At 49.3% G+C, this 20,749-nt stretch overlaps 1 protein-coding gene across 2 annotated transcripts; it reads left to right on the plus strand.

The window, feature by feature from the left end:
• Window positions 1-3,367: 3,367 nt before the first annotated feature.
• NECAP1 (NECAP endocytosis associated 1) lies at window positions 3,368-15,862 on the plus strand. 2 transcript variants are annotated; one of them, XM_018553192.1, is made up of 8 exons: window positions 3,368-3,551; window positions 3,649-3,749; window positions 7,957-8,061; window positions 9,874-9,955; window positions 12,094-12,202; window positions 12,292-12,466; window positions 14,107-14,197; window positions 15,714-15,862. In XM_018553192.1, the coding sequence occupies exons 1-8, from the start codon at window positions 3,457-3,459 to the stop codon at window positions 15,760-15,762; spliced, it is 807 nt and encodes a 268-aa protein (XP_018408694.1). In that variant the 5' UTR covers window positions 3,368-3,456; the 3' UTR covers window positions 15,763-15,862. The 2 variants fall into 2 exon arrangements, with proteins under 2 accessions (XP_018408694.1, XP_018408695.1); XM_018553193.1 differs by having other exon boundaries at window positions 15,717-15,862.
• Window positions 15,863-20,749: the final 4,887 nt, after the last annotated feature.

Consider the following 20,749-nt stretch of genomic DNA (forward strand, 5'->3'; position numbering starts at 1 on the left):
GCAACCGCCAAACCCAGACACGTCCATCGGATTGCCAGACAGAGAGGCGTGATTGGTCACTCCAGAGAACACGTCTCCACTTCTCTAGAGTCCAGTAGCGGCGTGCTTTACACCACGGCATCCCACGCATTGCATTGCACTTGGTGATATAAGGCTTGGATGCAGCTGCTCGGCCATGGAAACCCATTCCATGAAGCTCTCTACACACTGTTGTTGTGCCAATCTGAAGGCCTAACAAAGTTTGGAGGTCTGTAGCTATTGACTCTGCAGACAGTTGGCGACTTCTGCGCACTGTGCGCTTCAGCATGCGCTGACCCCGCTCTGTCATTTTACGTGGCCTACCACTTCCTGGCTGAGTTGCTGTTGTTCCCAGTTGCTTCCACTTTGTTATAATACCACTAACAGGTGACCGCTGAATATTTAGTAGCAAGGAAATGTCATGAATGGACTTATTGGACAGGTGACAACCTATCACGGTACCACGCTTGTAGTCACTGAGCTCCTGAGAGCGACCCATTCTCTCACAAATGTCTGTAGAAGCATCTCCATGCCGAGGTGCGTGATTTTATACACCTGTGGCCATGGAGGTGATTGGAACACCTGAATCCAATGATTTGGAGGTGTCCCAATACTTTCGGCAATATAGTGTATATTAAATTCACACACACAAGGAATCAGGCTGAGAGTGTCATTCCTGTCCTCATTTCTTTTCTAACGTGGCTGTCAGAGTCTTGCAATGCCTCATGGGACTTGTAGTTCTTCGACAGCTGGAGAGCTGAGATTGCCTACCCCTGATGGTAGTACATGACCATGGAAGGTACATGACAGCTCTGTGGTTTCTGTGATTGTTGCAGAGTCCAGTATTCTAGTAACTGCAGACAGAGTGCTGATGTCGCTCTAGTTTTTCACGTGAAGTGCAGATCATCCAGATAAAAATAATAATGAGGAAGCCAAAAAACCTCAGAAACGTCAGCGGCATTTATCAAAATACCCGATCAACAAAAATATAATCTGTGTCACATGATGTCGTGTCATGATGTATTTCTAATAATATATTAGGTTTAGTATATTGGGCTCCACGTATATAGATATAGATATATGTTGATAGACCTCAAAGGGTATCTGAGTCCAAGTGGAAGTGTGATAACAGCCAAATTACCACTAAGGCCCACCAGGTCCATAAATAGAACAAGAATGGTCTGGTGCCTGGTGCATAGTGCCTACAGCAATGGAGCCTGAAATGTGGCACACCATGCTCCAGGTCTCAGTGCGGGTCTGTTACACTTATAGAGGATCTGCTCCTATAGAAAGGGAGGTAAAACCTCCAGCTTGTTAAATTCAGGAGCGCCGCTCCTCGTGCCTCTCCATGCTGTGTCTTTCCCCTTGTGAAGCCACTTCTTCCTATTGTGAAGCCGCTTCTATCCCCCCCCCCCCCCACCTCTTCCCTGTGAAGTTGCTCCTCTCCCGGCCACCTCTTCCCTGTGAAGCCACTTCTATCCCGGCCACCTCTTCCCTGTGAAGCCGTTCCTCTCCCGGCCACCTCTTCCCTGGGAAGCCGCTTCTATCCCCCCACCTCTTCCCTGTGAATACATAATACACGTAATACATTATCATTCTCATTCACAAAGCTGTTGGCTGTGTGAACGGTTTATAGATTTACACATTTTCTTTATTGTGTGTACATTTTTTTTAATTATTATTAATGCATTCATTATTTTTACTATTATTAGCAGAGTGTTCTTTTTTTTCTTTCTTAGTGTCTGCACTTATTTCTTTCTTTTATTAATACCCGTGTACATTTATTATTATTTTTATTGTGTACATTTATTATTTTTAGTGTTTGTGCATTTATTTTTTTCTTGTTAATGTGTGTGTACATTTATTATTAATTTATTGAATTGGTGTGTACATTTATTAAAAAGGAGAATTATGAGGAGAGTGATTTTCACTCAGCCTCATAAGCTGAGCCGACGTGTCACAATGAGACTGTCACAGGTCGGCTCAGTAGATCGGGAAGTGAGCGAACACATACCATCGCTCGCTCACTGCTCGATCATCTCCCTGCAGAGAGCCGTGACTGTCACTCCCTGCAGGGATTTCCCCCCCCCGTACGATCCAGCGCTGACTGGCGGAACAGACGGGGGAGGGGGCGTGTACAGCTGACTCTGCCTCTAGATAGGCAGAGCCAGCTGTCAGTCATGCAGCTAATTGTCGGGATCCGTCCCGGCTGCGGCGTCTCAGTATACCCGATGTAGCTCGCGGTATACTGAGCTTAGGGTGACGGGAGGGCGCTAGTTTGTGTCCTCCCGTTACCCTTAGGAGAACTATGGGGAAAAGCCCTGACTCCAGAGTTCTCCTTTAATTAGTGTGTGTACATTTATTATTTTTTCAAAAGCTGCCCTAAGCCTTTCAATGTGTTTCTTAGTAGTCTGGAGCTTCTGTGAAGAGAATAGCCGGTGCTCCTCCCATGGCATTATATATTATCGGACAATGACATCATACCTCCCGATGGGATAAATGACATCATTGTGCAATCACCCAATAGGTGGGCGGTGTACAGGTTCCGCTATAAATCAATCATCTCATGGACGGCTCCGCCTTGGTTCCCTCACGTCTCAGGCGCACTTCCAGAACACTGCGGCCAGAATTACCGGTAGTACCGGATTAGGAGCAGCGTAGGAAGCATCCACGTGACATCACTCCACTAATTCCTGTCTATATATATAGAAGCTCCCCGGTCCTCAGATGTGGAGGACACATTTGTTTTTTCCCCTGGTGATCCTGCCAGTAACACACTTCCTGTTCTAAGGTGACAATGCTCGCTCATTGTACTGAATCTATGGGATGGAGTTGTCACCCTAGGCTACAAACGCCTACCCAACTCCAAGACATAGAGGGGAGGTGTTCTGTAGCTGACTCTGAGAGTCATGTTTGTGGCTGTCAAGAGTCTTGGGACCCTTCCCCATAGTCCCCTCCCCATTACACTGCACCTCTCCCCCATTACACTGCAACTCTTCCCCATAGTTCTCCCCATTACACTGCACCTCTCCCCCATTACACTGCAACTCTTCCCCATAGTTCTCCCCATTACACTGCACCTCTCCCCCATTACACTGCAACTCTTCCCCATAGTTCCCCCCATTACACACCACATCCCTTCCCCAAAGTGTCCCCCCCCATTACACGGCATCACTTACCCATAGAACCCCCATTACACTGCACCCCTTCCCCATAGCCCCAATATTATATTGGACTCGCCCTCATCTCAACCCCCTCACGAGGTACACTGATCCCCACTCCTCTGTCTGCCACATGGTCCGGTCCCTGAGCCGCCATCGTCAAAAGCTGCAGTCACGTGACTGTGCACCAAATTGACAACAGTCAGGCTCCCGGATGCGGTCTCCATGGTGACGGGCGGAAGTCGGCCTGTCAGCTGGTCAGTCGGGCACGGTGAAGATGGCGGCGGAGGCCGAGTACGAGTCCGTGCTGTGTGTGAAGCCCGAGATCAGCGTGTACCGCATCCCGCCGCGGGCCTCCAACCGGGGCTACAGGTGAGCGTACAGGGGCTGCCGATACCGTGCGTTACTCCCCATTTACCCGGAAAACCCCCCCCACCCGGGTGACTGTCATTTGTATCCACACACACAGGGCCTCCGACTGGAAGCTGGACCAGCCTGACTGGACTGGGAGGATGAGGCTGACATCCAAGGGGAAGGTGGCCCTTATCAAGCTGGAGGACAAGGTGACAGGTACTCTTCGCCGGCTTGATAGTGAGCTGGGGGAGGGGGGATTGTTCCTGGAAAGGGGAATGGCTGCCCTCCACTAATGTGACATGACATATAAATATCAGAGCTGTTGGACTTTCCACTACTGATCACTCGGCAACAGAACCAATTTACAGCGTGAAAATGGCGTCTGTAACAAGTCTGCATCATTGGCACACGGGTGCCGACATGGCGGAGTTATCGCTGGCTGCACGGCATGTATAATCTGTGTTGTTGCCCATGACAACCAGTCAGCTTCCAGCTGTTGTTTCTTCACCTATCAGAGCTGTATCCTGATTGGTTGACACTGACAACAAGATTGATTCTTGTTACCCACCGTCCTTCCTCAGTGACCTCAAGTAGAATGCAGGACCAATAGCTCCGGGTTGTGGGCGGTCTCTCAGCATCCTCGCATACAATGCAGGACCAATAGCTCCGGGTTGTGGGCGGTCTCTCAGCATCCTCGCATACAATGCAGGACCAATAGCTCCGGGTTGTGGGCGGTAACTCAGCATCCTCGCATACAATGCAGGACCTATAGCTCCGGGATGTGGGCTGTCCCTCAGTGACCTTACGTACGATGCAGAACCAATAGCTTTGGGATGTGGGCGGTCTCTCAGCATCCTCTCATACAATGCAGGACCAATAGCTCCGGGTTGTGGGCGGTCTCTCTGCATCCTTGCATACAAATCCAGGACCAATAGCTCCGGGTTGTGGGCAGTCTCTCAGCATCCTCTCATACAAGGCAGGACCAATAGCTCCGGGTTGTGGGCGGTCTCTCTGCATCCTTGCATACAAATCCAGGACCAATAGCTCCGGGTTGTGGGCAGTCTCTCAGCATCCTCTCATACAAGGCAGGACCAATAGCTCCGGGTTGTGGGCGGTCTCTCTGCATCCTTGCATACAAATCCAGGACCAATAGCTCCGGGTTGTGGGCAGTCTCTCAGCATCCTCTCATACAAGGCAGGACCAATAGCTCCGGGTTGTGGGCGGTCTCTCTGCATCCTTGCATACAAATCCAGGACCAATAGCTCCGGGTTGTGGGCAGTCTCTCAGCATCCTCTCATACAAGGCAGGACCAATAGCTCCGGGTTGTGGGCGGTCTCTCTGCATCCTTGCATACAAATCCAGGACCAATAGCTCCGGGTTGTGGGCAGTCTCTCAGCATCCTCTCATACAAGGCAGGACCAATAGCTCCGGGTTGTGGGCGGTCTCTCTGCATCCTTGCATACAAATCCAGGACCAATAGCTCCGGGTTGTGGGCAGTCTCTCAGCATCCTCTCATACAAGGCAGGACCAATAGCTCCGGGTTGTGGGCGGTCTCTCTGCATCCTTGCATACAAATCCAGGACCAATAGCTCCGGGTTGTGGGCAGTCTCTCAGCATCCTCTCATACAAGGCAGGACCAATAGCTCCGGGTTGTGGGCGGTCTCTCTGCATCCTTGCATACAAATCCAGGACCAATAGCTCCGGGTTGTGGGCAGTCTCTCAGCATCCTCTCATACAAGGCAGGACCAATAGCTCCGGGTTGTGGGCGGTCTCTCTGCATCCTTGCATACAAATCCAGGACCAATAGCTCCGGGTTGTGGGCAGTCTCTCAGCATCCTCTCATACAAGGCAGGACCAATAGCTCCGGGTTGTGGGCGGTCTCTCTGCATCCTTGCATACAAATCCAGGACCAATAGCTCCGGGTTGTGGGCAGTCTCTCAGCATCCTCTCATACAAGGCAGGACCAATAGCTCCGGGTTGTGGGCGGTCTCTCTGCATCCTTGCATACAAATCCAGGACCAATAGCTCCGGGTTGTGGGCAGTCTCTCAGCATCCTCTCATACAAGGCAGGACCAATAGCTCCGGGTTGTGGGCGGTCTCTCTGCATCCTTGCATACAAATCCAGGACCAATAGCTCCGGGTTGTGGGCAGTCTCTCAGCATCCTCTCATACAAGGCAGGACCAATAGCTCCGGGTTGTGGGCGGTCTCTCTGCATCCTTGCATACAAATCCAGGACCAATAGCTCCGGGTTGTGGGCAGTCTCTCAGCATCCTCTCATACAAGGCAGGACCAATAGCTCCGGGTTGTGGGCGGTCTCTCTGCATCCTTGCATACAAATCCAGGACCAATAGCTCCGGGTTGTGGGCAGTCTCTCAGCATCCTCTCATACAAGGCAGGACCAATAGCTCCGGGTTGTGGGCGGTCTCTCTGCATCCTTGCATACAAATCCAGGACCAATAGCTCCGGGTTGTGGGCAGTCTCTCAGCATCCTCTCATACAAGGCAGGACCAATAGCTCCGGGTTGTGGGCGGTCTCTCTGCATCCTTGCATACAAATCCAGGACCAATAGCTCCGGGTTGTGGGCAGTCTCTCAGCATCCTCTCATACAAGGCAGGACCAATAGCTCCGGGTTGTGGGCGGTCTCTCTGCATCCTTGCATACAAATCCAGGACCAATAGCTCCGGGTTGTGGGCAGTCTCTCAGCATCCTCTCATACAAGGCAGGACCAATAGCTCCGGGTTGTGGGCGGTCTCTCTGCATCCTTGCATACAAATCCAGGACCAATAGCTCCGGGTTGTGGGCAGTCTCTCAGCATCCTCTCATACAAGGCAGGACCAATAGCTCCGGGTTGTGGGCGGTCTCTCTGCATCCTTGCATACAAATCCAGGACCAATAGCTCCGGGTTGTGGGCAGTCTCTCAGCATCCTCTCATACAAGGCAGGACCAATAGCTCCGGGTTGTGGGCGGTCTCTCTGCATCCTTGCATACAAATCCAGGACCAATAGCTCCGGGTTGTGGGCAGTCTCTCAGCATCCTCTCATACAAGGCAGGACCAATAGCTCCGGGTTGTGGGCGGTCTCTCAGCATCCTCGCATACAATGCAGGACCAATAGCTCCGGGTTGTGGGCGGTCTCTCTGCATCCTTGCATACAAATCCAGGACCAATAGCTCCGGGTTGTGGGCAGTCTCTCAGCATCCTCTCATACAAGGCAGGACCAATAGCTCCGGGTTGTGGGCGGTCTCTCAGCATCCTCTCATACAATGCAGGACCAATAGCTTCGGGTTGTGGGCGGTCTCTCAGCATCCTCTCATACAATGCAGGACCAATAGCTCCGGGTTGTGGGCGGTCTCTTGGCATCCTCCCTTTGCCATATTGTTCAAACATGCACAGCGTATTTGCACATTATAGCAGAGTTACCTGTCAGAGCACCTCAACGACCGGCCGCAGTGCGTTTCATCTCTCTGCCACTGACATCTTCTTCACCCATCGTGATTGGCTGGCCCGGGGTGATGTAACTACTGCTCATGCACATGGGAGATTCAGCCTGACACTCGGCAGATGCCGGGATTGTACACTGAGTCGTGCATTCAGAGTCTGATCTGCAATGAAACCCTTTCTGTCAGAAATACTTTGTTGAGTTTAGTTCCACTTTAATATTACCTGAACCTGGACGGGTCCTATGGAAATGAAGGAAGTGCAAGTTCAAGTCACTTGTTCATTCACCCTAAAAACGCGTGAATGTTTAGCGCCCCCACAACATCATCAGAAAAACCGATGTCAGGAAGCGGAATTTTCTGGCTGGTTTTATGTTGTACTCTTTGTGTCTATTTTGTCAGTGTGAGGTGATCGATTGTATGCGATATGCGAATAGCTGTGATGTTCCATGTACGTGGAAGCATCATGTTGATATGATCCGCCATCATACATACAACTTTCTTGGCAGAAATTGTCAGTCGCAGTTCTGGAACAATCTCTCACATGGGTAGAGATGTCTTATTTCTCTGGCTATGAACCTTTAAGTAGAACTGAAGCCAGTTTTATGTTTAGTAAGGGAAGGTTATAACCCCTACCAGCTATTTTTCACCATCTGTGTCCTATTATAGGACGATAGCCACAACAGGAAGCGAGAGGAAATCCCACCAAAGTGAGGGGAATCCCTGGTGGTCACTGTAATTGGTGTCCCTATTTCCCATCTATCCCTGTTCTGGTGACAACCTAAAATCTTGGATTTTCTTTCACTTTCAGTAATGACGGTCACCAGGACAAACAGAGAGGGCGCATCTCCATAGCGGGGACACAGACAGCTATAAAAACCTGACGGGTTCTAATCGCTCTCCAGTCCATCCCAAAAAGTTTTGGCTTCAGTTACATTTTAATATAAATGTGTAAATCTCGCCATTGACGTTTGTTTTCTCTGCCAGGGGAACTCTTTGCTCAGGCGCCGGTAGACCAGTTTCCAGGCCTCGCAGTGGAAACCGTCACTGACTCAAGCCGCTACTTTGTTATCAGAATTCAAGATGGAAACGGTAAGAGAGAGAGATGGCAGAAATAGTATTAAAGTGAACCTGTTCAAAGTCACAATGACATGAAGGCACCTCAATGTATTGGCATGTACCTTTTAAAGTGGAACTTCGGGCTGGGCAAAAATATTCACCCAAGTAAATGTAGAATATAATGCTCTATATTGGGGGGGGGGGGCGGCGGGATTTAGTTACCTTAATCCATGGATTCTCCTTACCCATTCCGGGTGTGACGACCAGTCCCTCAAAGCTTCTCTTGCTGGTCTCCAGCTTATTGTGCCGCTACCCCTCTCATCGCCATCATCATTTACAATGAAGGACCACTGGCTGCCTGTAGTTCTGCATTGTACATGATGACCTACAGCTGCGGGAAAACTGCAAAACTCATCATGCATCTGCCTCTGGAATTCATGCCTGTGGCTGTCAGTCTTGCAATGCCTTATGGGACTTGCGGTAGGGCTGTTGTTTGGCTACCCCTGACATAGAGGGTCTGCCCACAATCTGGCACTGGAGAGAATCGGAGCCCTGGCTGTAGAGGGACCATGGGCTAAGATAAGTAATTATCCATCCTTCACTCTGAACTCATTGTGCTACCTAAGAGTAGCCCCACACAAGCTGCCTGACATTTTTCCATAAAAGCCTCCTCTGTGCCCTATTTGAGATTAAAGTATGGAAAGATAGGAAAAGGGCTGTGAGGTCTGACAACACTACATTGCAAGGACAGGAAAATGGCTGTGGGGTCTGACAACACTACATTGCCAGGATAGGAAAAGGGCTGTGGGGTCTGACAACACTACATTGCAAGGATAGGAAAAGAGCTGTGAGGTCTGACAACACTAAATTGCAGGGACAGGAAAATGGCTGTGGGGTCTGACAACACTGCATTGCCAGCATAGGAAATGGGCTGCAAGGGCTGACAACACTACATTGCCTGGACAGGAAATGGGCTGCAAGGGCTGACAACACTACATTGCCTGGACAGGAAATGGGCTGCAAGGGCTGACAACACTACATTGCCTGGACAGGAAATGGGCTGCAAGGGCTGACAACACTACATAGCCAGGATAGGAAGAGAATTGTGTAGGCCAACAACGCTATGCTTCCAGAACAGGACAAAGAGCTGGGGGAGCCGGCACACCTACAACACCAGAACAGGAAGGCTGCATAGGCCGTCAATGCTAACTCACCGGGGCAGGAAAAGAGCTGCCAGGGCTGACCACGCTACATTACCAGGACAGGAAAAGGGCCGGGGGTAGGAGAAGTGGGCAACAATGCTAAATCACCAGCACAGGGGAAGGGCTGTGGGGGGCGACAACGCTACATCACCAGGACAGTAAAGAGCTCTGGGGGCTGACAACACTATTAGGATAGATATAGTCTCAATACAAATTAGCTAACTAAACATGAGATTGTAGTCTATCCCGGGAGTGAGCTTGGAGCGGTGACTACTTTACAACACACACAGGGACCATGGGGAACACAAGTAGCCCCCCTCCAGAAGGAAGGACAGTGTCGGCACCAATTCAGAGATGATTTGAGGATCTACAGCCGAGTGATACACAAATAAGATACATTTCTGTTAATAGAGTACTTGAATGTATTTATAAGGTTGAACTCCTGAGCTTATTATTATTACTATTATTATTATATAGGCTTTATCTAGCGCCAACAGTTTGCGCAGCGCTTTACAATATAAGGAAGACATTACAGTCACAATACAAATCAAGACAAGATGGTAAGGAGGGCCCTGCCCCTGAGGGCTTAGCGTCACATTAAGTTTTCATTGTCTTTACCGGCTTCTTTCCTTTCACCCGCCAGGGAGAAGTGCATTTATCGGTATTGGTTTCTCTGATCGGGGGGATGCATTTGACTTCAATGTATCATTACAGGATCATTTCAAGTAAGTGTGAGACTGATGAGAGGATGTTTTATGCGCACACTCCAGGAACAGGAAAATGGCTGTGGGGTCTGACAACACTGCATTGCCAGGACAGGAAATGGGCTGCAAGGGCTGACAACACTACATTGCCTGGACAGGAAATGGGCTGCAAGGGCTGACAACACTACATAGCCAGGATAGGAAGAGAATTGTGTAGGCCAACAACGCTATGCTTCCAGAACAGGACAAAGAGCTGGGGGAGCCGGCACACCTACAACACCAGAACAGGAAGGCTGCATAGGCCGTCAATGCTAACTCACCGGGGCAGGAAAAGAGCTGCCAGGGCTGACCACGCTACATTACCAGGACAGGAAAAGGGCCGGGGGTAGGAGAAGTGGGCAACAATGCTAAATCACCAGCACAGGGGAAGGGCTGTGGGGGGCGACAACGCTACATCACCAGGACAGTAAAGAGCTCTGGGGGCTGACAACACTATTAGGATAGATATAGTCTCAATACAAATTAGCTAACTAAACATGAGATTGTAGTCTATCCCGGGAGTGAGCTTGGAGCGGTGACTACTTTACAACACACACAGGGACCATGGGGAACACAAGTAGCCCCCCTCCAGAAGGAAGGACAGTGTCGGCACCAATTCAGAGATGATTTGAGGATCTACAGCCGAGTGATACACAAATAAGATACATTTCTGTTAATAGAGTACTTGAATGTATTTATAAGGTTGAACTCCTGAGCTTATTATTATTACTATTATTATTATATAGGCTTTATCTAGCGCCAACAGTTTGCGCAGCGCTTTACAATATAAGGAAGACATTACAGTCACAATACAAATCAAGACAAGATGGTAAGGAGGGCCCTGCCCCTGAGGGCTTAGCGTCACATTAAGTTTTCATTGTCTTTACCGGCTTCTTTCCTTTCACCCGCCAGGGAGAAGTGCATTTATCGGTATTGGTTTCTCTGATCGGGGGGATGCATTTGACTTCAATGTATCATTACAGGATCATTTCAAGTAAGTGTGAGACTGATGAGAGGATGTTTTATGCGCACACTCCAGGTTTCCACGCCATGACAGCACCACCATTTGTGTTGCTCATTTGTTACTGTATATTTTATAGCACAACTCCAGCCAAAACCTCTCTCTGTGCCTTAGAGAGAGCGTGAAAGGGTTGGGACCTTTGTTGGGGTTTCAGTGCAATCTGTGTCCATTGTCCAAGCAGCATCTTCATTTCTATGGAGTGTTAGGAACCCTCAACATTTATATCTACACAGGCGACTCAATCACCTTAATATAGCCACCATGGAATGTGTCAAGGAAGATGTTGATTGTTTGTGAACAGAATGGGAGTTGTAAACCATGCTTGTTCTAATTACATAATGGAGTCTGGGAGAGATGTTAAAACTAAACTGCGGGATGAGCAAATGTTGTGTAAATACAAGAGCTATGTGTATTCTTCCTTGGGGAGGCAAGAGCTGTCACAGCCTCTACTCTGTGTTAGAGGCGCAAGCTCTGTGGATGGCTTGGACCAATGGCAAAGCGCCATTGGTCCAAGCTGTCCAATCAAGAAAAAGGAGGAAAAAAAACACTGAGGGCATCGATCTGGATGCCTCAGCAGTGACGAGCAAGTGAGGGACAGGGAGTTTCCTCCCTCCCTCCTTCACAGTAGCTTGGGGGATCGGGCTGGGGGTGGGGCTATGACAATATGGGTGTGTCTTCATCTGGCTGGGGGCAGGGCTGGGCATGCTGGGGAATGTCTCACCCGGAACCCAAGGTACCGATCGTCACTGGGGTAGAGAGTTCCAGAGGATGGGAGGGACCCTAGAGAAGTCCTGGAGGCGAGCATGGGAGGAGGATAAGTTGTGAAATGTCCAACATTCTACAAGTTCAGTTGAAAGTCACTCAGTAATAGCTGTATTATATGTAGTTTTTTTTTTTTTTTTATATTCCACAACTGGTAATTTCCAGAAATCCTAGACCAGTCAGTATATCTAGATCACTGTGCGCTCTATATGCATTTGGGCTTTTTTAATCAAAGAAACCACATCATAGACATTGGAGCTTGCCGTAGTATCTCTGCACCTCTCTCCATCTGTGACATTGCACGATCTGCCTCTAATAAACTGTCATCCTGATACAGATGGGTAAAGCAGGAGACGGAACTCTCCAAAGAGCCCCAGGGACAGGACAATCTCCCCAAGCTGGATTTGGGTTTCAAAGAGGGGCAGACAATCAAACTAAACATTGTGGTATGTATGATCTCTGCGTTGTATAGTGTTTTTATTCAACACACTATAGAGAAAGGCCAGATGTTGGTAAACGTATTCCCCCCCCATAGAACATGAAGAAGAAGGATGGTCCAGGCAAGCCTCGGGGGGCTGGCACTGGTGGGATTGGCCTGCTTCCACCCCCTCCTGGTGGTAAAATCCCAGCCCCCACTACCCCTTCAGTACCTGTCGCTAACCATGTGACTCCTCCACCGATACAGCCCAGCAACACCTGCACCAGCCCAGGTATGACCAATCTTTCTATTCTATACCCAGTTGAGATCCAATCAGAGAAAACCATGCAAGCTCTGATGTGATTATGGTTTCATTGTACAGTCCAGAACCTTAGAGAGACCCTGTCACCAACCTGAAAAAATGGCCGGTAAAAGCACAGAATAATCAAGTATATTAAAAGAGAACTATGGGGTAATCTTTTTATCCCACAGTTCTCTTTAGGGTCACGGGAGGACATATACTAGCCTGCTCCCGTGACCCAAAGCTCATTACCACTATATACAGAGACCGCAGCAGCCGGGACGGATCCCGACAATAGTGTGGTGATCCACCCAGTTGGCTGATTGACAGTGGGCTCTGCCTATCTAGAGGCAGAGCCATTTGTGCCCGCCCCCTTTCCCGTCCGTTCCTCCAGTCAGCGCTGGAGGATCAGGGAGGGGGGGAATCCCTGCGGGGAGCGGCGACCAACAGTCACCACTCTCTGCAGGGAGATGATCGGGAAGTCAGCGATCGGCGGTATGTGTCCGCTCACCTCCCGATCAATAGAGCCGACATAACGGTTTCAATGTCACACATCGGCTCTAACTACGGTATGAGGATGAGAGTAAATCACTCCCCTCACAGTTCTCCTTTAAAGGAGAACTATGAGGCGGGTGAAAATCACTCACCTCATAGTTCTAGCCGACCTGTGACAATGAAACTGTCACACGTTGGCTCAATAGATCGGGAAGTGAGCGAACACATACCGTTGCTCACTTCTCGATCCTGTCCCTGCAGAGAGCCATGACTGTCACTCACAGCTCCCTGCAGGGGTTCCCCCCCACCCCCCCTCCCCGGCGCTGACTGGCGGAACGGACGTGGGAGGGGGCGGGTACAGCTGGCTCTGCCTCTAGATAGGCAGAGTCAGCTGTCACTCAGGCAGCTGGGTGGATCCAGACAGCAATGTCAGGATCCGTCCCAGCTGCAGCGTCGCAGTATACTGCAAGCTGTAGCTCGCGGTATAGTGAGCTTTGGGTGACGGGAGGACACTAGTTTGTGTCCTCCCGTTACCCTTAGGAGAACTATGGGGAAAAGCCCTGACCCCAGAGTTCTCCTTTAATTGCTGACTTGCAGCATTTTTCATTCCATAAATAATGTTTTAATCACTTGCAATATGCCTTTAAATTTGCTAGAAAGTTTGACTACTTCAGGAAGAGTCAACTCCCTAGCACAACCCCCTCCCTCCTTGAATGTCATAGCCCCCCTCCTCATCCGAGAGTATCTAATTACTGTCTGAGCTGGCCCAGCTCTTCCGCCCCTCACCTTCCTACATAAGGAAAGGAGCAGGGGGAATAACTATAGAGTGCTACTTGAGTAACAGCTCTGAGTCTGCTGACATCACATCCAAGATGGCGGCTCGCAGCAGCAGTCTCGGGGCTTTTGGATATGTACACAAGAGAGGCTTTTACAGGTATATAACATGCGTTAAATGCTCATAGAATCATATGGGGAGATTGTTGTTGGAATGATTGGCCTGATGACAGGGTCTCTTTGACGCTAAACCCAATAACAAAATGTAACATATTGCAGCTTGCTGGGAAATAGATTTCGGGTTTACATACATGTGACACTCGGATTAAGAAGACTTCATGACCTGTTCTCTTCCTCCTCAGATATTCTCCTAGATTTGGGATCTCCGCTCCCGGCACCTAAAGCCCCCATCCCATCAGCAGACCTGTGGGGTGATTTCAGTACTGCCAGCAGGTGAGAACATTGACGGATGTTATATATAGTGAATATACGAGTCTGGAGGCAGATCTGCTCATCTTACATTGGGGAGTAGCCCCTCCCGGAAGAGTTCATTTTTACAATTCCCGGAGTTCCACTTGAATGTCACCAAGACAGGAAGGTAGAGACGGCAATAGGTGCCTAGCGGCTAACCTAACCCCATTCTATCCATCAATAATATATGACATAGGAGACACCCAGGCTGTGCAAGGTCTGAGTCCCAATCTAAAATCAGCCGCTGCTGGGATCTACTTGTGGTTTGTTGCCACGGATTTCTATTCAGCTTTGTTTGCATCTGTGGCAACCCCGCCTCTAGACTGGAGCAGATTTCATATAAGGTCTCGGACGTCATGCAGCCTCTCGCTCTCATTGAAAAGTTGAACAGAGAGCTGTAAGATATTCAGCAGTCGGTGAAAGGAGGTGGAATACATTGTGGATGAGGCTGATGGGTTCGGGCCTACGAATGTGAGCGCTGTTCTTTTCACAAACCTTTCTATTAAGGTGAAATATATGTTTGTCTATTCAGTGGAAACATTCCTATGCTCCTTAAAGCTGAACTCCGGAATCGGAAAATATCGCCCTCATACAAGATCCCCATGTGTATTTTTCCTTGAATCTTGGTGCAGCAATTCAGTGTGAGACTTCCTGTAATAAAGACCGGTCACTGCTGCTCTCACTCCATGTGCAGGGTGACTGGTCTTGTCTCTGCCCCCTCCTGTAGTTTCCTGTAGTGGGTGGGGCCTGCTGCGTCCCTCACAAAGCTCTACTCTCTGCACATGCTATGTACAGCTCAGTGATGATGTCACTGCTACCTTGATATGGCGATTATCTAGGTTTGCAAAGGCATTCGCTGCACACAAAGTGGATTTATATCATCTGTGGCTATTGAGGAATATATCTATTTAAATGAAAGTGTTTTTGTGCCCGGAGTTCAGCTTTGAAGGAAACCTGTCTTGAAGCATAACGCCTTTGGAAGAAATCTAATCCAATGAAAGCAGCTATTCCCCGACCTCTGTAGCACATGATAGTCCTGAACCAGAAAAGTCAAACCTAATCATTAAAGTGTATTTAAAAGTACAAACGTGTAATATTTATTGCACCATAAGACAGGAAGTGTTTTAGGACTACGGAACACCCGCTCCTTCCCTATTTAGATAACATGGGAAGAAGGTATTCTGTAGTTTACAAAGCAGAACCGGGCAGGGCTTATACCACTGCTTTGGATTTCATTTATCGGCTCCCTGGATTCCTGTCGGGAACAAAACACTTTCTATGGTATATTTTACAGACCCGAAGGGGGCAGATGAGGGAAGTTGATTGTTGGGGTTCTCATGCTCTTAGTATGGGGCACATGCATCATCGGAGAATGGCTGTTTCCATCAGAGATTGTGTGTTAAGCTTTGTGAGATTCCCGCCAATGCTCTCTGCTTGTTCTGTTCTCTGAATGATTGACTCTTGCTCTGATGCTCTGACTCTTTCTTTTTCTATCCAGCAGTCTGTCCTCTCAGGCTCCGCAATCCTCTAGCTGGGTTCAGTTCTAACTGCTGCTGCTGTTGCTGCTGCTGGGACTCTTCTTCCCCCCCTTTTCCCGGAGTTCAGACAGTCCTCCGCACCGCCAGTGACTGCGGCCGCTCCATAAAACGTATCATTGTGACGTTGTTGCATTACCGGGCTGTTTGGGAATCGGAGGGGACTGTGTGTTGTGCATCTCATTCCCACTTCTGCCCCTGCAGTGTTCATGCCAAACCCCTGACCCCCCTTTTTTCTCCATCCTTGCCTGCGCCGTCTGTTTGTTTCACTGTCATTGTGCTCCTGTCTGTCCCTCCCTCGTGGCTACATCTCACGCTCACTGTTTTATCATTCCAGGCACCCTGAGGCCGCCCACATGCAGGGTATTGTGTACAGATAATAATGTCATGGTGGCTGTGATGCCCACGTCATGCTTTTTAGTGTAAGGGATAGTCGGAGAGTGCGGTCTGAAGTACACGGGTAAATGTTAGGCAATATGGAGTCATGCAAGAAAAGTTGGTCCAACGTTGAAGGCTACAATCGGTGGATGTCTGCAGTTATCGCTGGATCATCGCTCTTATTGTACATAGAAGCAGCATCGCACCTTAGTGTATGACTGTGGCAAGCGCACAACAAATGTCGGTGGCTGCCATCTTAACAGCTGATTAAGCAATGGCTTCAGACCGCCCAGCAATCATCTGAGTACTTGGGTCTTACAGCTGCCCTAACTGTGGGGTATTAAGGGAGACCAGTACTGAGTACTTGGGTCCTACAGCTGCCCTAACTGTGGGGTATTAAGGGAGACCAGTACGGAGTATCTGAGTACTTGGGTCCTACAGCTGCACTAACTGTGGGGTATTAAGGAAGACCTGTACTGAGTACTTGGGTCCTACAGCTGCCCTAACTGTGGGGTATTAAGGGAGACCAGTACTGAGTACTTGGGTCCTACAGCTGCCCTAACTGTGGGGTATTAAGGGAGACCAGTACGGAGTATCTGAGTACTTGGGTCCTACAGCTGCACTAACTGTGGGGTATTAAGGAAGACCTGTACTGAGTACTTGGGTCCTACAGCTGCCCTAACTGTGGGGTATTAAGGGAGACCAGTACTGAGTACTTGGGTCCTACAGCTGCCCTAACTGTGGGGTATTAAGGGAGACCAGTACGGAGTATCTGAGTACTTGGGTCCTACAGCTGCACTAACTGTGTGGGGTATTAAGGAAGACCTGTACTGAGTACCTGAGTACTTGGGTCCTACAGCTGCCCTAACTGTGGGGTATTAAGGGAGACCTGTACTGAGTACTTGGGTCCTACAGCTGCCCTATCTGTGGGGTAGTAAAGGAGACCAGTACTGAGTACTTGGGTCCTACAGATGCCCTAACTCTGGTGTATTAAAGGAGACCTGTACTGAGGATAGTGGATATGGAAGCTGTCATTGCTGACCTCTTTCCAGAAATGCTGATTGCCTGGCCCTCTCTAGCTTCAGTACATTTAAAGTCCAACTCCGGGGCTTTAATCGGGCAGTCCTGGCTGCAAAACTTGCCTTCAATCTGGAGCTGTCCCCTGTAGTACCTCTCCTTAGCCACAGGATGTCCTCATTCTCCTGGGTTGAATGACGTCCAGTATTATTGAACCTGAAAGATTCAGCACTGTACGGTGACTGCAGGACGTTCTGGACCCTCGGGTCTAAGGGGGTTTTACCAATGCGTCCTTCATTCACACTGGTACAAACTGCACTGGTGCAAAGTGGTGATGATGTCCTCTCAGTGCCATTATGTGCAACGGGCCATCCATACCGCAATAGAGGATGATGCAGTGTCATGTGACTGGGCTGAAGACTTCTGGTAAAAAAGCAACATCTAGTCAGTGGGGTAGGGGGTGGATTTTGAGAAGGAAGCCAGGAGTGGTTGACCTGGAGCAAGCACGCAGCAAGTAAAGTCTAAAATTCTTGATCTGGGTACTGGTGAGTCAAAGCATTGGATCATTGGAACAGCCAGGCAGCTGGCGCTTTCAGAAGCTGGGTTCAGCAATGGCAGCCTCCATATTCCCCTCCGTACAGGTTTCCCTAATCACTTGGGCACAGCATTCCTTTTATTAATGTTGTCTGGACAACACATTTCAGATTGTCCGCCATTCATGTGTGGAATCTGGCCAGTTTTGAAGAGCAACTGTGGCTTCCGTATTAGAGGAACTGGCAGGAAACCGGACAGATCCGAGAATGAAGTTGCTCTTTTGCTCCCGTTTTCATAAATGAGCTCACGTGTCTTGTCTGTTTTAGGCTTTTGGGTATTTTTTTTCTTACCACTGAAAGGAAGTGGGATTGCTTCTAGAACATTCTTCTCTTGCAGGGTAAGTGGAATAGAGACCCTCCAGGCTGGAAGGGTAGATAGACTTGTGAATTTTGTCTTGTAACCATGAAACATATTTATTATATAGTGATCCTGATGGAATTACAAAGAACAAGCTGTATATAAGGAATACATTAAATGTTATGACTTCAGTTCCGTGTGGTTGTGTCATTGAGTTGGTGTGTTGGAGCCTCAATAGGTTAACATTCCGTTAGAGGGAAACGTTGTACAGGCAGTCCCGGAGTTCCCAACATCCGACTCGTACTTACAAATGGAGGCTATTACTGTACAGCAGGGTGTCCCAGGCTGCAGCCAAAGTGGCCGGGAAGCCAGCTCCATGCTCCCTTGTCAGTTGTCAAATCTCCCCATAGTTCTCTTTAGGGTAACGGGAGGACACAAACTAGCGTCCTCCCATCACCCTAGGCTCAGTATACCGCCAAGCTGTAGCTCGCAGTATACTGAGACGCCGCAGTTGAAGCGGATCCCGACAATTGTGCCGGGATCCGCCCAGCTGCGTGACTGACAGCTGGCTCTGCCTATCAAGAGGCAGAGCCAGCTGTACCTGCCCCCTCCCCCATCCATTCAGTCAGCGCTGGAGGATCGGAGCGGGGGGAATCCAGCCCCTCCCCTGTCACGGCTCTCTGCAGTGACAGGATCGAGAGGTGAGCGAATGCCGGTATGTGTTCTCTCACTTCCCGATCTACTGAGCCGACCTGTGAGTCTCATTGTCACAGGTCGGCTGGAACTATGAGGTGAGTGAAAAGCACTCACCTCATACTTCTCCTTTTAAAGAGTAGAGGATGTTGAAGGGGGGGCAACTCCATATTAATGCCCATGGTTTAGAAGTGGGATGTCTTAACAAGCTCCTGTAGGTGCGACTGTCAGATGTCCACAAATAGGTGCTGAGTCTACACTGCAAAAAGGTCAAACGCTCAAGTTATGAACCTCCAAATACTTTCAGCTCCTACTAGCACCAACAATTGAGCTTATTTTGCTGCCACTGACAACCACGTTGGGGCTTATGTTATCCCGCTGATAAAATAAACTCTATGAGGGTTTTTCACAGAGGAGCCAAAGGATCCAGCCGTATCTTCGGCCGCCGGGGCCCTTCGGTTCAGTCGAGCCAAAGGGTGGCTGCACGGGCTGTTCACAATAACCCGTACAGCGGCCGAAGGAGGCTCTAGTTTGATTTTTAATGCTAGCTCTTTGGGTGATCGACCCCGTGTGCTGCCTGTTATTATTGGGGGCTTATGTCTTTTATTTTATGGTTGATTTAAGGTCAGCGGTCACCTTTAGCTGCTGTCCCATCCAAAGCAACCTTGTTTTGTTGTTGCAAGACTTCCTATTAAACAGGATTTGTTACAGGGGGTGGTATATTGGGGGTTTCTTTACATTTATACATTATGGGTGTATACATACACTCCAAAAAGTTTTTATTTTTTTTAAGATCCCCCCAGTCTCCCTCTCTTACGAGAACTGGAGTGGATCCTCAGCTTGGGGTCCAGTGTGGGTTGCTGTGCTGTGGTAGAGTTCCATCCATATGTGAATTGTTTGTACAGCTCCCTTGCAGGCCTGTAGAGGTGCCCGGGAGCCAGAATGTGGCGTCACTCCGGTCTAGGCACCTCTACAGGACACGTAAGGTAGCTTTAAGGAATGCACGTATGGATGGAGCTCCCTCGCGGCCATTGCCCCATCCCAACTTAAGCTGACACTTGACACCGGGCAGCATAATTTGAATGGCTGCTTGGCATGAGAACTGACAGCGCTGTGCTAAGGGGAGGCTGAGGAACCTCTCGCCTAGAAAAGTGTCAGGCACGCGGTGACCCACTGAACACGGGGTCGCGACCCACCAGCTGAGAACCAAGGTGTTAAGAGACCCTCTAGCACTTGTATATATAATAAATCCAAACACGAGAGATTTTTTTTTTAACTTAATAGTTTATTATTACAAAAATTGTACAATGGAATATTATACATACTTGTGTGACAGAGCAATATCCCGCACAGCCTCTGTTCACCATTGGGAATCATTTTTAGGAGACGACGAATGATTGACATCACCTCTCGTCACATTGTGAATGAAGCGGCCTAACTTGCACTGATGCCGTCATTTAAAAGAGACAGTGTTTAGTCTCTTCCCCCACTCACCCCTCCGGTGCTCCCCCCCTCTCCCGATGCTACCTCCTCTGTCACATTCACCACCATTATACCCGGTGTAGGAGCCGAGAGGGAGCAATGACCTATCCCTCTCTGTCAGTTCTGGGCCCTAGTGCTTGGACACTAGGTCACAGCACTCCATCATGGGCTCCCCCATACCGGAAAGCTCCAGATATTTTGCAGTGTCGGACACAGAGTAAGGAGTAGCAGGGGAGCGTTGGAAAGGCAAGAGTGGTGGACTTTACACTGACACTCTCACTTTACACTAGGGGCCCGTTCACACCATACCCCTGCGTTCGTGCGTTTAGTGCTCGCTATCGCACAGGTCGCCTAGCTTGCAGTACGGGCGCGCTGGTGTGTTGTCATTCACTTGAATGCCACCACAATGCACCTCCTGGAGGTCACGCATTGCATCGCAGTGCAACGTGCGTGACCACAATGTTCTGATACACATGGATACTGGGAGGCGAGTTGGGGTGCCATTGAAATGAATGGGAGCGCAACAAACCAGCACATG

The sequence above is a fragment of the Nanorana parkeri genome, unplaced genomic scaffold (assembly GCF_000935625.1).
Source record: "Nanorana parkeri isolate BGI_ZX_2015 unplaced genomic scaffold, ASM93562v1 scaffold113, whole genome shotgun sequence".
NCBI lineage: Eukaryota > Metazoa > Chordata > Amphibia > Anura > Dicroglossidae > Nanorana > Nanorana parkeri.